At 40.9% G+C, this 23934-nt stretch overlaps 1 protein-coding gene and 1 long non-coding RNA gene across 8 annotated transcripts in view; one reads left to right on the plus strand and one right to left on the minus strand.

Moving 5' to 3' along the window:
* Positions 1 to 23934, plus strand: part of SYN2 (synapsin II) — a 174375-nt gene that overhangs the window by 137331 nt on the left and 13110 nt on the right. For both annotated transcript variants that reach the window (XM_065687616.1, XM_065687617.1), the window contains 2 exons: positions 2275 to 2377; positions 13328 to 13477. In XM_065687616.1, the coding sequence (XP_065543688.1) occupies positions 2275 to 2377; positions 13328 to 13477 (253 nt within the window). The remainder of the gene's footprint in view (positions 1 to 2274; positions 2378 to 13327; positions 13478 to 23934) is intronic.
* Positions 4186 to 23934, minus strand: part of LOC136018405 (uncharacterized) — a 63551-nt gene continuing 43802 nt past the window's right edge. For all 6 annotated transcript variants that reach the window (XR_010614391.1, XR_010614393.1, XR_010614392.1 and 3 more), the window contains 3 exons: positions 11879 to 11953; positions 6455 to 6595; positions 4186 to 4345 (listed from right to left, as the gene is read on the minus strand). This is a non-coding gene — a long non-coding RNA (uncharacterized LOC136018405). The remainder of the gene's footprint in view (positions 4346 to 6454; positions 6596 to 11878; positions 11954 to 23934) is intronic.

Below are 23934 nucleotides of genomic sequence, written 5' to 3' on the forward strand. Positions count from 1 at the left end.
CTCCTCTGGCACACCAGATCTGTCATGTCAGGCACCCAAGGAGCAGTAGTTCATGCTCTGCCAGGTCCAAGGCTGCTGCACACTATATCTGCTCTGGAAAACAAGAACGGTGACCTCTTGTCAAACCTACTGGGCAAGCCTTGGATTTAAAACACTACAAGCTACTCCATCCAAGACCTCTCTTTCCAAATGTAGCTGTGTTTTTCCAGCTCTGTGTTTGTTGGCAGAAGACAGACTATTAAAAACCCTTTCACAGATCTCATTCATGTTTCAGTATTTTAAAGAAAATGTCTTCATTTCTTTTCATATGAAGCCCAGATACTTACTCTTAAAGACAAGTTTTGGTGCCTTCAGGACTTTGTAAGGTACTTCTGAGATATGCATTGGTATTTTACAGCAAAGCAAAAGTTACTTATAAGCAAGTGCACGCCAGCAGTCGGGTGCATCTACTCAGTGCATCTACAGATGTTGAAATTGTCAGGCATCCAAAAAACCCTCTCACTTTGGACAAAAAACATGTTTCTCACAGGAAAAAACTTATTTTCCTTGCTAAAATATTACCATCAGGATCTTTTCAAACACTTGTATCGATGTCTTTGTATTCTGCTTAAAATAAACCTTTTCCACTGGAACAGATTCGATATCAGAAAATAGAGAGAATGTGACCTAATAAGTTTACTTGGAAAGGATGCTGTTACTGAAGATATTTATTTATGAATAAGACTCTCAGCCCAGTAACGAGTTCCCTTTGATCCTCCAGTGAAGTCAAATGCTATGTTTATTACAGCAATTTTTTTGCAATGGAAAATACTATGATGTGGCAAATCCATCATCGTGGCTCAAAGGCTGGCTCAGGAGAGGGTCTCTGGGAGGAAATAGCTCTCATTTATACTCAAATGCTGGCCAATGAAAGAGAAAAAAGTTCATGATAAATGGCTGCTTCAGAACTTTGGGGTTTAAGCAAACGTCCTTCATTTGGTGGAGCTGTGCCTCCGTAACCTTTCAGGATCATCTCATCACTTCCCAGTGCCCATGCACAGCTAGGACATTAGCTAATCAAAGCTCTCAATGCTGTTTTGTGTCGTGTGAGTCAGTCCTTGCCCCTAAGCAAACACACAGAGCTTACATCACCTCAGCATGCTCTCAGCAAAGCATTATGGCTCCCTGTTCTGTCCCAGCAGTTCGGTGCTTGATCACAGGAACTGCCTCACTCTTTCTCTAGTAAGTCCCACTTCATTCCCTTGTTAGTCAGATAATCTCTCTATTCATAGAGAAAGAAAAATAACTGCTCTTACTCCATGCAGACAGGGTGAACTGGCCTTTCCTCAGTCTGTATTTCTCACCATGAGGTTTGAAAATGAGCGGAGGAGTTCTGCTCAGTGCTGTATGAAACACTGCCCTTTTTTAAGAGTTGTAAAGAACTAAGAGGAATTCTACACTGCAGTTGAATTTTACTGGGGTTGTCTGTAACCCCACACGAAGGACGTTGCCCTTGCCCGTGTGCTGCGTAACTTTTACATGGTGGTGTACGTCTGTTCCTCTTGCATCATCTGTAGGGTGGTTTTGATTTTTCTTCTGTCTGGTTCATGATGCGTATCTAAAGCTGTTGTTGCTACTTTGGAATACAGTTGGGTCCACAAATTAGCATGGAGACTCTCATTCTGGTTTTCCTGATGAAAGTATAAACCCCATCTGTAATAAGGTACACTACGAAGCATAATAGGGAAGAGGATTATCACACCTGAATGTGTGCACAGATGCAGATGTTTGAATTGCACAGGAAAATAAAAACCCTGCTCCTGACTTTCTAAAGCCCCTTGGCACGCTGAAGCCACAAAATCTGGTCAGATGATGAACCCTCCTTCTGTGAAGTACAGCCCCAGCTAGCAGGCTGTACCTGCATAAGGGCACTGGAAGGGCAGGGTGGGCTATAGCTAAGTGCTGTTTGTGTTTCAGCATGTATTATCTTCACGTTACTCACTGTTTAGAGCAGATGCATGTTTGGACCAGTATGAAGTGGGATAGAATCCAGCATCACACTGGGTCAGGATACAGAGCCACAGCTTTTCTGGACTCTACTGGGGAAAAGCAGAGTGACCAGGCCAGGATCTCTCAGCCACTGTTCTGGGAAATACAAATTCAGTAAAACTGACAATCAAGTGACAATTCTGCATTTAAAGAGCAAATGTTCTGTAAAATGCATTCCTGGGTGAGCCTGTGGGCAAACGAGAGCCTGATGAGATACTCACAGAGAAACTTATCTTTACGAAACAGGTACAAGCTGTGGGTTGACACCTGCTCTGAAATATTTGGTGGTTTGGACATCTGTGCTGTTAAAGCTGTCCATGGAAAGGATGGAAAAGATTATATTTTTGAGGTAAGCAATCCTCTCTTTTCAATATATGCTTTTATATATTGCAACCCCCCAAGTAAAGAACATTCCTGATAGATAGGCAGTGGCTTGTGTGTGTTTCAGGAAAGGCTGTGTATTTTTGAGCAACGTTTACATCATCATACAAAGCCACATGTCCGAGTTAGTGGCAGCACTTGCTGGAAAATGTAACCATATGGCTGGTAATGTCTTTTAGTGTTTGAGGAAATGTACACAAACTACAAAACAAAACCAAATGTGGATGTCATATTTTCCCAGCCCTTATGATCCCTTTCCTGAGCAGGCTTAGCAGTTTTTCCTGGAAGGTTTATAGATAGCACTATCCCAAGGGAACCCCAACAAAATTATACCTTTACATGGAGAGGGAAATTAAGAATGAAGTGGAAACAACTTTACTTTTTTGTAACCTAAATTTTACCATCAAGATCTGATTCCTCATGAATCAGAAGTTTCTGCTGTGGGTAGTTTTGTGAAGTTTTTCATTTACCTGAAGTTTATTATGGATAAAGATAACTTTGCCCATAAACAGCCTATCATGGGCCTATCACACAATTCAGGATTTCTTCAGCATCTTTCATGTTCTTAGGGTTTTATTCAGGAGGTAGGCAAGGGTCCTCAGAACCTCCCCACTCCAAAATAGGTTGATATTTGCTAAAAAGAGTGTTTGCTAAAGAGAGTAAATAAGAGTTTTTTGTAAACCATGACCTGGAGATGGTGGGTTAACCCTTTCTCGTTCTTTGTGTCCATTTGTAACAGAAGAGCTTTGTAGAAGTGAGACTTTGTTTTGTCACAGTGTCAAACAGCTCATTTCTTTCTCTTCTAGTTTCACAAATTTATTTATCACTGTTGCAATTGCTAATAATTCCCAAACCAATCAATCAATGCCACTTTAAAGCACTGAGCAGGTCGCAGCATTAAACCTTCAGCAAAACAAGCAGTACTAAACCCTACCTACTGAGACATTGAGGAAAAGTTCAAGACACCCCATTTCCTTGGCCAAATCAGAGCTCACTGTGCCTTATTGATTGTCAGAACTCACCATAGCATAGAATTTAGGATTCCATACAGAGCTTCCTCTGTTGCTTCTTCACATAAGAGCACTTTCCCTTGCACCGCACCCCGAGATTCCTGTTAAATCTGTAACGCTTAACCCAGTGAAACCTGAATGAGATACGAGTGACCACTCTGACTTCTGGTGATACAATATAGGGGAGATTCCTGAACATAAGACTTGTCCTGTGTGCTGCTTCACAGCTTGGCTGCAACCGTGTGTGCAGCTCAGACATACCTGCATACTGGGAAGGTATTGACTGCTGCTCATAAGTAAGCTCCCCTCCAGCAACTGGGCTTTGGCAGCCTCCCATGTGCCATTTAAAGCTTTGTGGGATCTGCAGTTCCCACAGCCCTTAAACGTCTCCAAGGATGGGTCTCAGCATTTTCTACACACACCCATCTATCTAAATTCATTACATATGAGATAGTTCATGCTGATTTGGCTGGCCTTAGTCCAATAAATATCAACCCCACTACTTAAACTATAAAATAAATGTAGATGACTTTGAGACATAAGATATTAGTTGTCTTACCTCATACGATAGTAGTTAAAAACTGAAAGAATTGCATGCAAGATACAAAACAAGAGTACGATTGCAGGGTTTTGAGAATGAAATAGCCAGTGCAAACTGTATAACTGACCACGAGACTTCCTCACTTCCTGCTTCAGAATAAATCCCCAGTTTTCCATGCAAGAGACTGTCATGTATTCAAAGACCAGAATTCTAAGGACTGCAGGAGACGTGACGAACTGGGTTTATGGAGCATTTTAAGTAGTGTACATAATAGATGTTGCAACTAAAAGAAAGAGCGGATGGAGCGTGATAATTCTTGCTGTTCTGTAGAATCAGATGAATTGTTTGGAAGATGGTAATGCTCACCAGCAAGGACATTTAGAATCTGTACAAGACACGGAAATGTAGAATTGTTTGCAAAGTTCGCATCCAACACAACATCTACAGAATTTATGATCATTTCCTACTAAAAAGCCATCTTACATCAACAGTTATTACAGTATAATTTTAACAGTTATTGCACTATAACTCCATCGTACAACAAAGAGTACAAGACTGTCTGCACCAGGAGAGGGGAAAAATACTGCCTTTTGTCTACTCTCAGCATGGGAAAATAAATGTGTTATTAAAGCCAGCACGTATGTGCTGCATTGAAGACCCAGTAGTTGAGCAGGACAGTGAGTCCATAAATACTGGGTTTACCTAGTTCTGCAGGTGCGATCTGGCAGGGAACACACACATTTCCTAATGTATGGAGTGGTGTATGCAGACATCTTATTCCTGAGTTTTTAGTTAACATTCAACCCACGTAACACCCATTAGGAAAGCCTACCTAAATGTCATCCAGCTTCAGAGTGAATGTGAATTAGGGCAGAATTCTCCTAAAGGATCCTTCATATATTCATATATGAACAGAAATTAACTTCAGAAGGATTTTCTGTAATGAGGTTGGGAAAGCAGCATTTTACAGGACTAGCTGCTTGGCGCATAGCACATGTTTTGACAAAGGTGTTTGACAAGAGCTTTAGGACATGCATAATCCAAGCCAGTAGTTTTAAGATATCTACAGTGTTTAAATATTACATGTAACAGCTGACATGCTCAAAAAACCCATTCTTAACTAATGTTAGAAAATATAACATGTAAGTGACTTTTCGATTACTGTTTCTGGAAAGTTACTAATTAATTTCATATTGTCCTTTTCTAACCTATACCAATAATTTTATTGGTTTAGTGTTGTAGCCATGCAGTTGCTTTGTAATGGTCATTTTGTCATTCTGTGGTTTCGCATTCTGCTTTCTTTTATTCCCCAAATCGTGGAGCAACAAATTGTGCCAGTGGCTGCTGTTAGCGAATCGGTACAACACTGTGCCTCATGAATCTAACGTGCTAGCTGTACCTGTTAAAAAACACCACTAGAAAGTGATTCTTTGTCAATGCTCTAGTATCCTATGCTTACATTGCAGGTAAGAATGTGTTGGTTCATAATGTTGGGGCCAGGCATCTTGCTCCACTTCTTCAATAAGGGTCACCATATTTTTTTCTAGTTTCTGTAATAGTTTCTATTGTATCTGTATTTAGTTAAAAGCAGGAGATTTTTTAAATAACTTGCTCTTCTTTTAAAGCCTCATTGCCATTCACATTCTGCAGTGTGCTTGCTGTGTGAGTAATGGCTGTTCAGGAATAATATGGAAGGCTTGAACTTCAGTGAAGGAAAAACTTACTACACTGAAGTATAGTTGTAGACACTTGATTTCTGCATACATAAACCTTGTTATGAAATAAAAATGCAGATCTTTATTATTGTTAGGTTCTTGTAGACGTCTCCCTCATGGGATGAGACCAAGTAGGTTTCAATGTAATAGAAAACCAAGAAATTGCAGTGTAAGTATAGCTTCTCACATTTTATAGCTTTGGGTGCTAGATTTGGGTCCATTTTATAGATCTGGGGCAGTTTCCAGTGCTTCTTTGTGTATCACTATCTTCATGTTTTTGCAGCCATCTAGTGACTTGTAGGCATTTGAACAAGCTTCATTTGAGCAACGTTTGAAGCCAAATACTACTACTACTTCCCAAACTATGTAAGAAGAATGCATTTTTAGTGTACCTTTCATCTTTCCGCACTGCTATAAATGTAGGGGGATTTGGAAGGATGTCCAGTTGTTCCTTCTTGAAGTGCAGGTGGGAGATACTTTATGCATCCGCCCAAAAAAATCCAGACCAATATGAAGACAGGGCAAAATATTGAGGTCATAATATTATTCAAGCCCAATACAACCTGTGTTTTTCTGTGCAGCCACAAGCTGTCTACAGTTTTCTTAGATGGGGACTATAAGAGGTAACTGATTTTTAAACGAACATGGTTTCCTAGAGGCTGTTCCCTGGAAGACATCACCTTCTCTAGAAGAGAAGTGGTTCTTGTCTTGTACTGCTGTACTCCAAAGAACTATCTCCGAACCCCTACTAGGGAGCAATCAGCTAATTAAAGAGTCACCTTGAAGGAAGGGTTGTCAGGTTGATGAGGAAGAAGACCAAGTTGCTACGCTGTGTAACAGTCTCAGCTGTTCATTAGGCTCTGTTCTTTTCACCTCAGTTGGAATACTCAGCTGCCCAGCATCACGATGCCAGAGACAAGCTGTAGAAACAGACATTTCATTAACACAACATTGCAACACACAACTTTGTAACTGTGTCACCAGTTCTTGCTAGTAAGACATCAAATTAAGGTCCATTAAACTTCTTAGAGAGACTTTTAACCTTTAAATTAACACTTCCGTAGTTTTAATACCAGAAGAAACAGATATTTGCACATTGTTCATGTTCCTGTCTCCACTGATTATCTTTCATGATTCATTCTTGGAAAACCAGAGGTCTGGGAAGCTAAAGAAAAGCTCCTATCATGATGATAAATGCAGTAAAAGAGAATAAATGTAACAGAATCTTTTAAACTGGCCTCACAGGAAGTCTCCCAAATTTTGCTCAGAACTGAATGGGTGGATGGCTGCTGCAGGTGTCTTATTTCTACTTGCTTAATTTTACCCTAAGCTGTATTAAAATCAGCTTCCAAGTGTTTTATAACCTAGAAAGATGGAAACCATTTGGGTTTCATGAAGAATGTTTTCAGCCATTGTGAACCAATGTAAGAAATGAAGAAACAGATTAATTTTTATATTTTTTTTAAGTCTTGGTGTGATAGATACTGTTTCTGAAAGTGCTGCAGTCCGTCAGACTCCTAGGACATGTACCACTCACTCCAGAGTATATCCAACTGCGTAAGGTGCAGTGATCCAGCACCAGCGCTGCGGCACTGGTTCAATGAGCACAAGCCTCTAATGCTGTACTTCTGACTGCTCAGAAGTTCCTGAGCTTGCTTAATCTTCTGTCTTCATTGCACACATTTCCAAACTCCAGTACCAAAGACTGGACAAAGACATGAAGATACATTCTGCTAGAGCTAGTTGGTAGTGCCCATGTAAGTGGTGTATCACAGGGTTTAGACATACTCAGATTCGCAAGGATCTCTGGAGTTCACTTAGCCTGACCTTCCACCCAAAGCATGACAAACATCAACATTGCTCAGAAAGAAGAGAGGGAGGTGTTTCACTTCTTACCATGTCTGCCAATGTTGTAGATACCAGTCTCCTATAATAAACAGATTTTAAAACCTCTCTTGAAACATAACTGCATCTCTAAATCCGGGATTTGGCAGATAAATGGGTGCAGAAGTGGCAAATAAGTATGGGCATGTTTTTTTGCACGTGTACGTGGCTTTCCATCCATTCAAGAATATCCTCTATTCAGGTTAGTAAGGGAACTAAATCCAGCTACAATAGCTGATAAAGTCGGAAGTCTCTCGTTTTATGTTCCGATACTGTTAGGAATTTTGAACATTTAGGAGTCTAAAATTACTCTTTTGGTGATACAAAGTTACAGTTAAGACCACATCTATCAGCTAAGATTCCTATTTCCAAACCAAGGAGCATTCCTACATTTCCTAATGGGACTTGATATAGCTTAATTGTTCCTAATAGGACTTAATATAACTTAATCAGAAAAAATTCAGCTTTTTCAATGAACTCTTCTGGGCCTTTTTTTTCTGTTTTGAAAGGAACAGATTGAATCCCCTGACATTTTCCAGACACCATTCCAGGAATAATGACATCAGCTGTTCTTTTACGCAGAAAAGTCAATTACGTGACATAGTTAATGAAGGGGGCAAATGGGCTTTGCTAGGACACGAGTTTCCATTTGAGCGGACCAATAACTATTGGCCTGCATGAACAACATTAGTGTTCTGGCCTCCACCCTAGGCACAGTTACTCGCCTTTTTTTTTCCCCATAGTATTTATGATTTCTGTATCTTTTGTCAAAACACCTGACAAATACCTTTTTACATTTTAAATTAGCAACAGCTACACTTCTTATATGTGACCATCTTAATGTTGTCTTTGATACACAATGAACCATATTCTATTAATAAGGGGGTGAATACAGGTAAAATTCATTGTGATGTTCAACTGTTCTTTTACAGATTAAATCAATCTCTTTTACACATTCCCTTCAAAGTCTTTGCATTTTTCTGATATTCACTGTATTTTCTATATATTTTACACTTTTTTTCAATCTACTACATTTGCAACATACAAATTCAGCTTCATGCAGGGACTTTGACTGGACATAGCAATCATTTCTTTGGTTTGTTTTCATTGCAGATTAAACCAAGAGCATATAAATGTGTCTATAGGCACTGGATCTTTCATCTAGGAATGCTTGATTCACTTTCCCAGCTGTTCTTACTTTTAGTGCAGATGTTATTCACCCACTACAGGAGGGACTGTAACACTTTCCTACCAGTCACCACTGAATTGCTGCTGTACTCTCCTCTCCTGACTCCTCAGGTGTGGTTACATTTCCGATTACAAACCATTCCTGCATCTACTATCGAGACCTCGGGGAAAGCCCCGGGATTACTTCATCTCCAGTCACTCCCTTACTTCTCAGAAGTCACAGCATCTTTTCTTACATCCCATCCAGTCTTAAATGACCGCCTCAGACTATTAGTTTCCTGTAATGTCAGTTACTTTCCCCATAATTTTAAATTAAAATCTCTTAAATTAAAATCTCTATCAGCCTCTGCCTTTACGGTCTAAATTTTCACCACAGCTGCAGACATCCAGGTCCCAGAAAAAACAACACAGAGAAGTAGCACGTGGAACACAGCAACACAGCCTGTTTGCTTCTCTTACGCACAAAGTAATGCTTTTTCTTGATCCTCACACTCTCAAGCATGGACCTTAAAAATTCCCCTGACTTGCAGTGAAACTCATTCCTCCTTGCTCTGCACTTACCAATCATTATCATATCTTCTGTATTTCTTTTTTTTTTTTCCATATGGAACCTATGTATCACTATTCTGTCAGACTCCTTGGGCACTGTGACTTGCAAGCCCTCTGTCTGGTCCAACAGGACCCTCTCGTACTGCAGCATCCTGACAAACCCCTTTTTCTTCCACTGCATGACAAGAGTTCCTTACCTTTACCCTTCCTTCAGCTGCCCCAACTGTGTCTTCCCCAGCACCATTTAGGCTTGATCTTCATAAAGCTCTAAGCAAGAGATCTTTCTTAATAGTTTGGTAGCAAACATACCGCGTAAGAGAACTGTGTCTGGGCAATGGCAGAGTAGTTTCTCCTTCAAACATGATGATCTCTTCGCAGTTATTGATATCTTATAATTACACTGTCTCCTTTAGTAATCCCATCCCATTGCCTTTCATATTCATCAGAGTTAAACTGCATTTCTCATTCTTGCAGCCCAAATTTCAAGTATTTGCCTTAGCCACAATAGCAGCAGAGGGCACTCATTAAAGGGTCCTATCAGTGAAAGGTGTTTTTTCACAGTATTGAGTTGAACTGAACCTGTAGTTTCTGTTAGTACTGCTGATCTATATAATCAGTCTCATAGTTTCATGCAAATATGTGTTAAGTGCATTTCGAAATACAGTTTCTGGGTGGTAAGAGGAATTAATTCCATAGGATTGGTTACTGAAATGCGTATCAATGAAAGATACAAGCGATGTGAATTAAGTGACCGTCATTATAGTGCCCCATGTTTTTACTGGCATCTGCAAAAGTAACGTATTTGATTTTATGAATCACAGATGTCTTTTTTCTGTCACACCTTCCTAGTGGAAACTGCAGGATTTTGAACAGCTGAACGAGGTGCTGAGAGAAAAATAAAAGCTGCCTGGTTTAAAATGGTATTTTAAAACTAGGGCAGGCTGTAAATAGACTGTTTATAAACAGGATGCTCTGTGCATGTTTAAACTTTGTCAAGTCCTCTAAAGTGGGGGAGCTGCCAGTTTGACACTCCTGTTAGTCACTCACAGCTTTTAAAAACTGGTGGTGTTACCCAAACTATGTTTTAATTCTTAAGATCATTTATATGAAACGTTACTGATTGCTGCTGTCATTGTTTTACTAGGAAGGAAATTGGCCTGCATTCTCTTAAAGACAAAAAGACAACAAAACCCACCCAATGTGGAACAGTCACCTTGTTGTTAGCGTCTTTGCCAAGGAATAGCAGCTTAGGGTCTCTCCAGGAGTCCCAGCAGCAGTAGCAGGAGGGGGAGGCTGAGCCTATGCAGTGCTGGGTATGAACTGGTGCTCTGCCCCTCCCAGCACTCCCAGTGGTAAGAGCCCCTCCAGCTCCAGCAACCCATGACTTCCACCCCACCATGCTGCCTCCCAGGTCCAGTCAGGTATTGAACTGACCAGCAATGTCCTGCAGTGGAGCTGCTTTAAAGCCTTTGTAATCTTTTACTCAGCTGTTTGTGACATCTCACTTTGGGAGCAGCAGTGATCTTGATAGCCTGATGCCTTCCTTTCTCTTTATACACATTGGCTACTATCTTTTACTCAGTAAAACACCAAAACACACTGTAGCTTCCTGTCATTCCAGACGGGGCACCTGACTCAGCACTTGTTCAGTGTTAGGTTCCGTGTATCTTTGGCCAACAATATTTGTTCAAGTCTGGCAGTCAGGGGATTTCAACAACATCAAAACCTGGCCAATTGACAAAAGGTCATCAAGGGTACATGGCTGTGGCTTTTAATGCCATGAGCATTTGAATCTGCCTCAGGATGTGAAAAGGGCAGCTACGCTTGAAAATACTGTCTTCAAGAAACAGAATCTCCTCCGCTGAAGTGGACATGAAGTCCTGAGCTCTCTCAAAGCTGCTGCTTTTTACCCCTCGCCATAGAACTATGCTTCCCCCACATGTTCTGCTGAACACAGCAATGTCTCCTAAAGAAAGTTTATATGTAAACTTGCAGTCATAGAAGTATTTAAACTTAGCAATCTGGTCAGAACCCCATCCTGCAGACCTTAATCCTGTCTAATCCTTTGGCAGGACCTTACTTGAGGCCATTTGTTTCACAGGCATTCCGAATAATGATTTTAATGTAAGTGGAAGGTAAGCAAAGTGAGGTGTTCTTCACACAATTGTGAAACACAGAACTGTTGCTTCTGTGGTTGGGTAAGGGCTGTGCAAGGTTAATATAGTGAGAGGAGGAAAAACTCCCTCTCTGAAAATTGTATGTTTTATCCTGGACAGCCAAACAGTGGATGCCCGTCACACTGCCATCAACACATTCCTACAGTCAGTCATTAACAACACCTTCAGATCGGGTCTGCCACAAAATTTCAGCATCTTCCCTTCAACTACACAAGCTGGGGAAGTAACACAAATAGCCAAGGCACCAGCCTGCAGCAGAATGCCCAACTGAAGAGCTAAGGGTCACCCTCTCTAGCCAAAATAGCCCTACCAGTTCCCAAAGCAGGGCTCTATTTCTGGTCCTTTTGCTAGAGTTTGGATAGAAGTGAGAGAAGTTTAAAGTTTTCACTGGCCATTAGTACTTACATGTAAGTAGCTTGAGGCTGCAAGAGTCCTCCAGCACTCTTTTGACTCTGTTGGACCTTTTCAGGTTCCATTTACCTGCAATAAAGAAGGAACTTCCAAAGTCAAAGAGACAGGGATTGTGCATTTTGCAAGTACTGAAACACCTTCATAAAACTCACTGATCTGCAGTTGGGCAGAAGCCAGGAGGATCCCTTGCTATTGATTCTTGCCTTCTTCACCCACCACCGTCTCTCTTACCAGCACAGCTGATGGGTGTCTGCTGCAGAATTTGCCACACTGGTTCAAAAACAGCCCAGTTTGTACAAAGACTCCTACTGGATCAGATAAAATCACATCCATACAGTATGTTGCTGCTAATGTAGTCCAACTGCTTTATGCCCGGCAGCTTCTTCTTAATTATTAATACTATCATTTTTATTGTCACTTGTGATCCGTACCTATGAGAAACACCAGCATGCAGGGCTGCAGGTGCCTTGCCTTAATAGCCTTGACAAGTATTGCAGAGGGACTGTGGTTTCGCAAGAGCGAATTAAATCCTTTTATTGTTGAAACAAAAATGGCCAGTGCCATTGTGAATAATAGTTGTGGTTGTTATGCTTTTATTTCCCCTGAAACAAACACAGATGCTCCCCAAGTAGATGCACTGCAGAAGTAACAAGTATTCTGTAGAAATAACAAAGGCTTACAGCCCACTGAAGTGACTGAATTCAGGATTAGTTTTGCTTATCTGAACAGCTGAATTAAATACTTGCTGAACACCAGTAACCTGCACATTTAGAATGGAAATGTGCCCATTTTTCTTTGCCTCTCTGCTATCCTGCTTTCTTTGTAGAAATACCTCTTTTTTTGCATCAGCTGCACTGCAGCCACACTGCTTTTCAGGAAAGCATATCAATAATAATAAGGTCTTATGTCAATTTTTATCTTTATCAGTACAGATCCAGTCTTCCCTAGCAGAAATCCAACACTAGCTGGGAAGATGAAGTTTTAGTTTGCATTTGCACGTTCTAATCAGCTGATGAACATGGTACGAGCCACAGAAATACCTAAGAGAGAAGATATCCAGAGCTGTCACTTGGAGCACACGCAATTCCTTTAGTTGTTCAGCAGAGCACTGAATAGCCCAAGAAATCTCATGCTCCTTATGTGCTCTGTGCTTCCCACAAGAGTTCCCAGAGTGTGTATGCCCACGTGTCATCCTGAACCTGTCTGTTGCTTGGAGATTGGGAAGGGAAGACACTGTAATGTTGCTGTTCTCCTGCTCTGCTGACCCACATCCTGCGCTCGGGCTTTTGCTTTTCTGATGTAACATACAGCATTCCTACAGACCTGTTTGACTTCTGTTAAAAACAACTGTGTAAATAGGTGACATGACACCTATTGAAGGACATGTGGAATGAGTTTACTGTGGTGCCTTCCCAATAGCTGACGTATGACCTTATTTTGCAGGTCATGGACTGTGCAATGCCTCTGATCGGTGAGCACCAGACTGAAGACCGGCAACATATAACTGAACTAGTCGTAAGCAAAATGAACCAAATGTTGTCCAAAACTCCTATACCATCTCCTCAGAGACCCACTGCCACTCAGCAGCCCCAGGTAGGAAACTTTTGATTGTAAAATAGGGCATCTTATTCTATAATTTTAAGCTCAAAGTTCTCAAAGACTTTGGCTGGAGAACTGTGCAGACATACCCTCAACTACAAGGGTTAAAGAACTTCTCAACATGTTTTATAGGTTTGTCATATTAAATGAGATCATCTCCAGATCTAATCAAGAATTGGAAGTGTTGGTGTGTTTTTACCAGTAAAATGATAACTGGATTCAGTGAATTGCCAGGCTTTGTACTGTTTTGTTCCAGTTACATCTGTAATGGAAATAATAAGAAGCACTGTCATAGACAATCTGCCCTGATGATATCAGAAAGAATACTAAGACAATAGTTACTGTTCTTGTAAGAAATGAATTACATGATAAACTTTTGTGAGCTGCAGTTCACAGAAGTACCTTACAAACCTAGGACCCTCCTGAGATATGTTTAGCATGCTGGAAAAATTGTGTCTAAGTTTGAAAATAGATGGATTTCACTTGTTTTAACTTACATGGCCTGAGTTAAAGCGTGGGGATGCAGAATTCTGCCCTAGCCTTGCTACCAGCTGGCTTTCAGACTTTGGAAATCATCTTTGTGTTTTCATTTCCATGCTTAGGAAATGTGAAGTTTATTTTATTGGCCCTTTAAATAACTTCTGAGAGTGTGGTATTTTTGTAAAAGGCTCTAAAAAGTGAAAGTTTTGCCTCAATTGGAGAGGCAGGATTTGATGGGTGGACTATTAGATGGTTAGGGAATTGGCCAGATGACTTTGTCCAGAGCTAGAGTCAATGGCTCAGTGTTCAAACAGAAACCAGGAACAAGCGGTGTCCTTCAAGGGTCTGTACTGAGACCAGTCCTGTTTAACATCTTCATTAATGACATACATAGTGGCATTGAGTGCACCCTCAGCAAGTCTGCAGATGACACCAAGCTGAGTGGTGCGATCGACATGCTGGAGGAAAGGGATGCTGTCCATTCTGCCCCTCTGCGGCACTCCGAGGAGACCCCTCTGCAGTCCTGATCCAGCTCTGGGGCAGCAGCACAAGAGGGACGTGGAGCTGCTGGAGCGAGGCCAGAGGAGCCCATGGAGATGCTGCGAGGGCTGGAGCAGCTCTGCTCTGGAGCCAGGCTGAGAGAGCTGGGCTGGGGCAGCCTGGAGAAGAGAAGGGTCCGAGGTCAGACTAGATGATTTAGTCTGTTAGATCTAGTCTAGAGCTAAAGTTCTGTTCTAACCAAAGCATTCTACCATTCTATGATTCTTTGAAAAGTGCTGTGTAAATGCTAAGTAGCATCTTTTGTATTTTCATAGCTAGGCAGCAGGTCTGATCAAAGAGCAGCATTATCAGCTACTTCTAATGCACTGAAGGGATAAACCATGACACTACATTCTGAGAATAAACTATTAAGGACTGTATTGCTGCTCTGTACCAGTGCATCTCCATGGTAATCAGTTAAGGAACAGAAGGAGCCAAACTGTAATACAGGAATTACCAAGCCTAAATCAAGAATCTTTTTTTGCTCCCAGTAGGCTCCACAGCAGGTAAACAATTTGAAACCAATTTTGTGGCATACCTCAGACAGACTAGTTCTTGAGGCAGAATGACTAATTTGTTCTTCAAATATATCATCATGCTTTAAGTTATAAAAATACACCATCCCACATAAAAAAGTGGTGTGGCTTCTATTTATATTACAGCCACTTGAAACTAAGCACAAAATTGTTTCAGCCACCGAACCACATACAATGGAGAAGTTTCCATCCAACATGGCTCAAGTCCATTGTAAAGGGCACTGAAAAAGAAAGTCTAGAGGGGAAAAAAATGAATCACCTTATACCAAATTACAGTTTCTTTGGGGGCTAGTAAATGAGCTGTATGTTAAAGTGAAGCAAAAAGTCAAATTTAGAGTTGCCTAGAGCATAGAAGTCAACATAAATCTGAATTTAAAACAGTAATAGACGTTATTGTAACATTAATAGCTTCATTTGGAAGTCATTTGGAGAGCTTGATATTTCACATTCTGAGGGAAAAAATACAATGCCTTGTGTATGTCTGATTCTTGGATTTTAAAGGTGGCAAGGGAGGAGGGATGTTTGTGACTACTGGTGTTATCGAAAGCAGTGGTGTATGTAAGGGAAGGTTTTACTCATTTCCAAAGAAAAACTGCCTATGTAAGTGCAGGATGAAGATAAGACACAAGGACATCTTAAGCAAGTTCTGAATTCCTCAGTCATTGATGTCACTCATCATGTCCATGAAAAGGGCTTTTTACTCTTAAAGACAAGTTTTGGATGACCCCAAAGACAGTATTTTCCCCCAGGTTCTGAGTGTTGATTGGATTTCTAGTTTAGGTTTCTGAAGAATTCAGCCTTTGCTAATGGCAAAAAGATGTTATTCAACACTAATCTTCTTTTCCTTATCCTATCCTTAAATTCTGGGTTGCAGTTGGTCAAAGATATCCCAAGATATCCCTTTGGAATATATGCAGTATTTAGTAGTTGTCCTCTCAGTTAACCAGACTATGCTTCCTTAAAATTTTCCCTGTTCTATTATCTACCAGTTCACTACAAACAAAGGGGATCTGAGTTTCTGCAGCAGATACTGTTTGCAAATACCCATCAATCTTCCTAGCTTTAAATGAAAACTATGAAACAGATCTGTAGTCTTTAAATCAGATATCTTCTCATGTGCACTTAATTTTCAGCTGGGTTGTTTTCCCAAGAATAAAACCAGCCTGTTAAAACAAGCTGTGCTTTTCATCTTTGAACAGCCTTTTCCTTTTCTAATCTGAGATTATTTCTTTTTCTTGGGAAATACAGTCCATTCATTTGTGGGGCAGGGGGATACTGCATATTTCTACAGGTCACATAAAATGCAAAGCCAGTAATTTTTCCCAAATCAACTATGTGCATATGTATGTGTGGTCTTAGAAATCAAAGTAATATAAATATCAAAGAGTAATCTGTGTGTTTTGCTACTTCTGCTTTTAAAGGAACAGTTTACAGTCAATAGTACAGCTGTAGGTGTGCCATGGCTTGAATTCCCTTATTATCTGTGTGGGGTTTAAAAATCATTCATAATCTCCCCACTGCTGTGGCACTGGGTGCACCCTATCTAAGAAAATGCTTCAATTTATAACTGCCCACAATGGGCAGCACTATTCCAATTAACTGTCCATCAGAAAACAAATCAGTGATTAGGAAAATAAGGCTTTGTTTAGAGCAAGGAAGCCAAATCTTGATGGAAACGATTGGCCTTGCAATGTGTTCTGAAGGCCAGCAAAGTTCTCTCTGTCAGAGTTCCAGAAGGAGCAAATGCCAAAGGCAGGGACCTCAGACAACAGGCTTGCTTATGTTGAAACCTCAGAAGTGCAGATCCTGTGATCTTAGACCCATTAAACGTATGATCTGTGCTGTCAGGTACACTGAGATTATTTAAACAGGTATTTTGAACATGACATTTTTACTGATTTATCTGTAAACGCTCGCTCAGCCTCTACAAGTTCTGCTGGTACCCGGAGAGGCAGAGAGGCTGTGCAGGAGGAAGGCTGTGCTTTGCAGCCCGGCGTGCTGCCCCTCTCACCGCCCGACCGCCCGCAGCCAGCTGACTGTGTCCCAGCTTTCCCCCCGTGGTCCCAGACCACAGTTCACTGTGTGCCTTTGACAGCAGGACTGAACTGTGTTGGGGTAGAAAGGACTCTTAACGACAGGATTCAAAGCTTGCCGGTTTTGCTCTGATCAGCTACTTTACAAGTGTTCCCACCACAAAGAAAAGTGAGAGTCCCTGGGCACTTCTGGAGAAGTTCTGCCTGATAGAACTATGTACGGGCACAAACCTCTTTCCAAAAAAGAAGTTGTTTCTTTTTAATTTGAAACCATGACAACTTGTTTTACTCACAACCATGATGAAAATACATGGTAGGACTTTATGTGGGAATATGATTTTAATACAAGTTTTCCATGAGACAGGCCTGCTATACTTGCAATAAAATGATGGAGATCCGAATTTCCATCTTTTGTAACCTCTTTGCATACTCTGACAGATCTTCTGAGAAGCCTTTTTCAAACTCCCAAAAAAAGCCAACCAATAGGTGCAACTGCCCAGTGAAGTGGTGTAGCCAGTGGAACCCTTATCTCTGTCTCCATCTGTTGATAGGAAAGATCACTGCCAAAACTTCTGCTGTCCAGATTTGCAGGTGGTTGCTCAGTGCAGGGTGTTTCATGCTTGTTTCTTTAGCAGCATTTGTATATAAGAAAAGGTTAGTAAAACCATCTAAGCATCTGAGTAAAACGTGTCTTCAGAGCTGCGTATCAGGTCATGATATGAATTGTATTGAACTAAATTCTCTGTAGATTATTACATTGTGCATGAGTATTACCCTAAAATGCAAATGGTTATGGTCATGTTAGCAATTGAAGCTAAGGAAAATCATAGGAGGAAAATGTTATTCCAGTATAGCTCTGTTGAGATCATGTTGCATTATCCACAAAAGGACAAGGCATTTATTATCCTTAATGGAGGAGGAAATCTGTGCACACAATATCCCTCATGACATAAGGTCACAAAGAGCACAGCACTACCAGCTACATCCTGGTTCTGGCTGATATAAGCAAAAGGAGTAGCACCCCAGTACTAAACCAGTCCACAAGGCAGAAGTAGAGAGCACAGTACTTTGTTTCAAGCCTAGAAAAGCAGAATATGAAGTGTTTAATTTCCTAACACTCTTTTCTAGAATGTGTTAACCTTCTTCACTCCTCACCCTCAGGGAAGTTCAGTACAATTGCACCATGTTCAGTAGAGACTAGGGTCAAGGAGCCCTTACTCAGCTATCTTCAGGTATTTGGAGCTGGTTTAATTCCATTTTTCCTATTTTTCTCTTTATCTTACTCATTCTTCATTCCCTGACCCCTTATATAATCTGGGCCGCAGTTTTCTCCAGTTTTATTTTTCAGTGTTCAGAGAGGAAATTGAACTAAATGTGAGCATAGCGGAGATAACAAAAAGTACTACCTCCAGAGAGAAAAGCAGACTGTTATCAAATTACCTGTTCTTGGGCTTCCATAAGAGTAGTCACAGTTCTATTACCTTCCACCTCTTGGATTTACTTTTTTTTTAATATATATATAAGGACAGCTACTTACAGTGAGTAGCAATTTGTTTCAGAGAATCCCAGCCTGGTTTGTGTTGGAAGAACACTTAAAGCTCATCCAGTTCCAACCCCTGCCACGGGCAGGGACCCCTTCCACTGGAGCAGCTTGCTCCAAGCCCCTGTGTCCAACCTGGCCTTGAGCACTGCCAGGGATGGGGCAGCCACAGCTTCTCTGGGCACCCTGTGCCAGCGCCTCAGCACCCGCACAGGGAAGAGCTTCTGCCCAATACCTGGAACCATTAATTAGGGCAAAAGGAGCAGGGCCATGACTTGTAGATTTGCTTTGTATGATCCTTCCCAATCTGTGCTCAGTCTACTTGCTTTAACCAGACCATGTTCATACCACCAGTTAATATCCTCCTCGAGACTTTTCTTTCTGTCATGCTCCCTTGGCACTTACTTGCAGGAGCGTATTTTTCTTCCTCATGTCTGGAAGGAGAGACTGCCTAGCAAATAAACAAATTAAAAGACCACACTAAAGCATTCTGCATGAATGAGGGTAAATACAGAGTTTCAGTATTAGCATCTGAGCATCCTGCTGAACTGGTGCAAAGCAAATCATTCCCTGGTGTAGTTACATCTATACTAACAGATAGCAGGAGTAATTTAAGAACAGCTTGCCTTAAGAAGATTGCTAAATGATTTAATGATCCCTAAAACCATATGTGGTATATTTCTTTCTTTTAGGAAGACATATAAATAGGAGATAAATGGCAGCTATGGCATCATAGAATGATAGAATCATAGAATAGTTAGGGTTGGAAAGGACCTTAAGATCATCCAGTTCCAACCCCTCTGCCATGGGCAGGGACACCTCACACTAAACCATGTCACCTAAGGCTCTGTCCAACCTGGCCTTGAACACTGCCGGGGATGGAGCACTCACAACCTCCCTGGGCAACCCATTCCGGTGCCTCAGCACCCTCACAGGGAAGAATTTCCTCCTTAGATCCAATCTAAACTTCCCCTGTTTCAGTTTTAACCCATTACCCCTTGTCCTGTCACTACAGTCGCTAATGAAGAGTCCCTCCCCAGCATCCCTATAGGCCCCCTTCAGGTACTGTAAAGCTGACATACTCAGATCTGTGTGGCATAATGCCTGAGGGAAGCCCAGATCCTGAACAGAGTCCAGAGATTAACCTGACTTTCCTCTGGGCAGGGGAGCACAAAGATGCTGGAAAAAGTCTGACAGGATTTTACTGTATTACTATATGCCTCTTTAACTGTTTACCTTTCCAAACACATTGGTTTACCCTACAGAAACAGAGCACTATATCTTGTCAATGTACAAGTAGTAGATCTCTATAGATACTGAGCATCTTCTATAGTCTGCATTAGCAATCAATAACGTTTTTTCTGTTCATTGTTTGCCCCAGAATGTCTGTAAGCATTTTGACAGGGACCAGTGCCTACAAATAAAATGAAAGTGGTTATTCTTTACCACTTACATGATCCATCAGCCTATAAGTTCTTTTAAATCACAGTCCCTAGTAGCCAAAGTACTTTCCATATTAAAATGGTCATAGAGTTATTGTTGTGACTTAAAGGAATATTAGTCAGGCAGCAGCAAGATGCCTTCTGAAACTACGGGCAGAGAATCTAAAACATCATAATCAAAACTCATCGGGAACAATGAATATTGCTGGGACATGCACACATCCCAGAACATAACCACAATAGCTTTTGAAGGTTCAAGAAGCCAACAGCCCTCCTGAAAACTATCACCTTAAAGAGGTTTTGGGAATACTGAAGGGATTCTATTGACCCCTTTTACTGCAACGAGCGTTGGTTATGTGAAGCCCAGCGACATCTTGTGGCTTCCTCTCTTGTGGGAGTCCTGATTTTGAGAGTTCCGGATTATTTAGCATTGCAACGTATTCCGCGGTATTCCAAAAGGTGTGTCACATTCAATGAGGAATTGGGTATACTTTTAACAAATATTAAATGCTCCCTATTTTAAAATCTCTCCCAGTGCTATTGTACTGCAGTTATTTCATTTATCTGCATTATTTCAATATGGAATAATTTTAATGTGCTGCCTTAACTTGTACATATATATCAGCGTATACAGATATACACACAGTGTTTAGCTGCTTACATTTGGAAGAGGAGATGCTTATTTTAGTCAAAGTGGGGTTTTAACCTTTTAGTTATTTTATGTTTGTGAAAATACAACAGCTGTTATCCTTTTAGATCCTAATATAAATGTATGGAATTAAGGAAAGCAGAAGAAAATAAACACAAATGGACCCTGAGCTCACCATATCCCGGTAGCAGGCCACAGTGGAGGCATGCTCCATTCCAGGAGGATTTACACCAGTCAAGTTTATTTATCACAAGTATATAAAGATAGAGCGGTTGGGGGTTTTCTACACCAAGGATGTTTTGTCCACCTTTTGAGTAAGAGACACCTATTCAGGGCAGATGTTCTTCGTGTATGTGACAGAGATCACAGCAGAGACTTAGACTTTAACTGCTGGATGGCCATATATTTAAAACAGTGGCTATTTCATTACACAAAGCTTGATTTATTTAAAGCATCTGAACTTAACATTCAAGTATTATATTAAAACTAGAGTTCATGTAGGGGAATACATCCTGAGATTTTTAATACTGACAGTAACTAAAAAACAGTGGGACAAGCACACAAATGTTGAGCAGAGATTTTAGTAACAAGTTGATCGTGAAAGTTAAGATAACCTATTTTAAAATACTTACTGGGATCCTGTACCAGTAGATGGAGTAATTACTAAGGGAGGTACATACTTATTGCTCAGTTCTGTTGCTTACTTAGTCTTACAGAAGTAAGGTAGCTTGCTGGATATTTGCTTGTGATAAATGCCTACATAAATGTTTCTGGTTGTTAGCTGTGAATGTATCCACTCACTGAAGATGATTAAATCAAAACACTAGTAACTGCTTATCTTTCTTAGCTTGTTTTGAATAATGTGCCAAGATCTAAACAAGTGTGCCTTTACAGTGCCCTTTTTGAAGGGGTCTGATGCTATTTAGACTGTAAGAGAGAATAAACTACGGGGCATTATTAAAGGTTTAGGATTATTGGGCAGAATTTCTTGTGACATCAACAGGAATTTGTCCAAATGCACAGTCCCTGCGGACAAGCCAGGCAAAACTTGGTAAGAGAAAGAGCTGCTCACAGAAGTGCTCATTAGAAGAGAAGCCCAAAGGAAAAGCTCCACCAGCAACCTGAAGGAGTCAAGCTTCAGGACCAGGGTGATTAGGGTGGCTTCAGTTCCCTGTAGCATGCTACAGTGCTTTAGCCTCAGCGCTAATAATGGTATGATACAGAAGGTAACAAAATGCTAGCTAAAACTGAAGAACAGAACAAGTGTTACTGGTTAATAGGTACTTTCACCCATTTATTATAAACACAACAACCCTTCTCTTTTTGTCTTCATTCACACAATAAATGACGCTTTTGATACCTTTTTTATTATCTTGTCAGATGATCTTCTCATCACCTCACAGTGTACCAGTTGTATTGGCAGAAGCAGACACTATCTTTGGGAAGTCTGAAACTCCATGGTGACTACCCTCAAAGTAGTACAAAGAGCAAAGAAAACATGTAATGTTTAATCATGAGCCTACCACTAGCGAGTAGCCTGTATGTTTTTAGTAGACTTGGGTGAGAAATAGCTTTTTGTCTCACAGGCATTTTTTGGAAGACTTCAGAACATGTCCTCGTCCCATTATAGAGCAAACCCAGCCTTTGCAAAACTGAAACAAGGGAAAAAAAGTAACCCCATCCTTACAGAACAGGCAGCAGCTGCCACGTACACAAAAAGAAAATGAAGGCTCTACCTTAGATCTCTCTGTTTTGTCTTTAAAATCATGTAACAGAATTTGGATTTTTTTATTTGATCTTATTTTTCATCTGTTTATACTCTCTGATATTGTTTATTTAGGCTGAACCTAATAGAAATACCTTGTACTGTTTGGAGGCTTTTCCTTGCTTTCCTTTCCCACCGGGGTGGGGGTTTCCTCTCTGCTTTTTTTTATCATCCTCTGTCCCTACTTGACTCTTAAATTTGATTTCTCTGACCTTTAAATCCTAACCTGTTAAGCAAAGCTGTTAGGCTTTACTCCATGTTTAACCTGAAAGGATTCTGTGCCTTTCCCCAGCAGTCATTGCCACCGTTTATTTTGGGGAAGGACCATGTGCTAAATATGTGCTAGAATTCCACTGTTCTGCCACAGTGGTGCAGTGCTATTAAGATAAAACAGGGATTATAAGACTGGGCTTGAGTCAGCTTCTTCCAGCTTTTTTTCCAGACTCCCTTGTTTCAAAGCATGAGTTTCAGTTCTGATTGGCTCCAGTAATGATGGGTCCTTGTGGCTCAAGATGAAGTTCTGTGGATCTTAATCTCTTCATGTTTATGCAAAGATCACTTGCCATCCATCCTAAATTTACAAACAAACCCCCAAAAACCAGACAAGCAAAATCTGTTGTGCTTTGTTTTACTTTTAAGACTGGAGGAGCAGATGCAGCATAGCATCAAAGTCCCTGCATTCAGGGGTCAAAAACATTCCTTACAACTTCAAGCAACAGCACGGGATTTTGATGCTGTCAAGCCCTAAGGGGTCCCTTATCATCCAGTTACGCAGAGGTGTCTGTGCACACTGAGAAAGGTGTAAGGAAGTTTAACTTTCCGGTAGCTGCACACTTCTAGATCCCTTGTGCCACTTGCACTTGCCTGTCCGTGTAGTGTCCGCTGCTTTAGCACACAGGGGGAGCTCTCTCCTATCACATAGCCCACATTCCTTCCTTGTCTGTTGGAAAGAACTGCCTGAGAGCTACTGAGCAGCAGCATGCTTTTAGTGTTTCCTGTGCAAAAACAGAAGTTGAAATCTGGCTTCTTCAAGCAAGAACTGCAGTAACATACGCTGCATCCTTGTCCATTAGAATTCCTGACTGGTTGTGAAAAGGACCTAGATTCAACAGGAGATGCTATTCAAGAAATTCATTTTCCCTAAAAGTCAACATCCTGCTTCTCTAGAAGCCTCACCCCTGCGGGGTGGGATTATTGTTATTCAGCAGAATAATAGAAGTTAGGGCTAAAATGGACAAAGGGAGGTCACCTGTATGGGTATCTCAGGGACAGTACTGGAGCAGTGAGTCCGTACCAGGGTGCTCATTTTGATACCACATGTAAGAATATTCAAGAAGGAAGCTACTTCTAGGAAGCAGTCAGTTACCTAGCAATGGAAAACAGTCTGCAAAATCTAAGTTAAAATACTTTTTGGTGGCCTTTTTCAGTGCGTTTTGTAAATACTATTCTAAGTAAAAATGACACTG

The sequence above is a fragment of the Lathamus discolor genome, chromosome 7 (genome assembly GCF_037157495.1).
Source record: "Lathamus discolor isolate bLatDis1 chromosome 7, bLatDis1.hap1, whole genome shotgun sequence".
In the NCBI taxonomy this organism is placed as follows: Eukaryota; Metazoa; Chordata; class Aves; order Psittaciformes; family Psittacidae; genus Lathamus; species Lathamus discolor.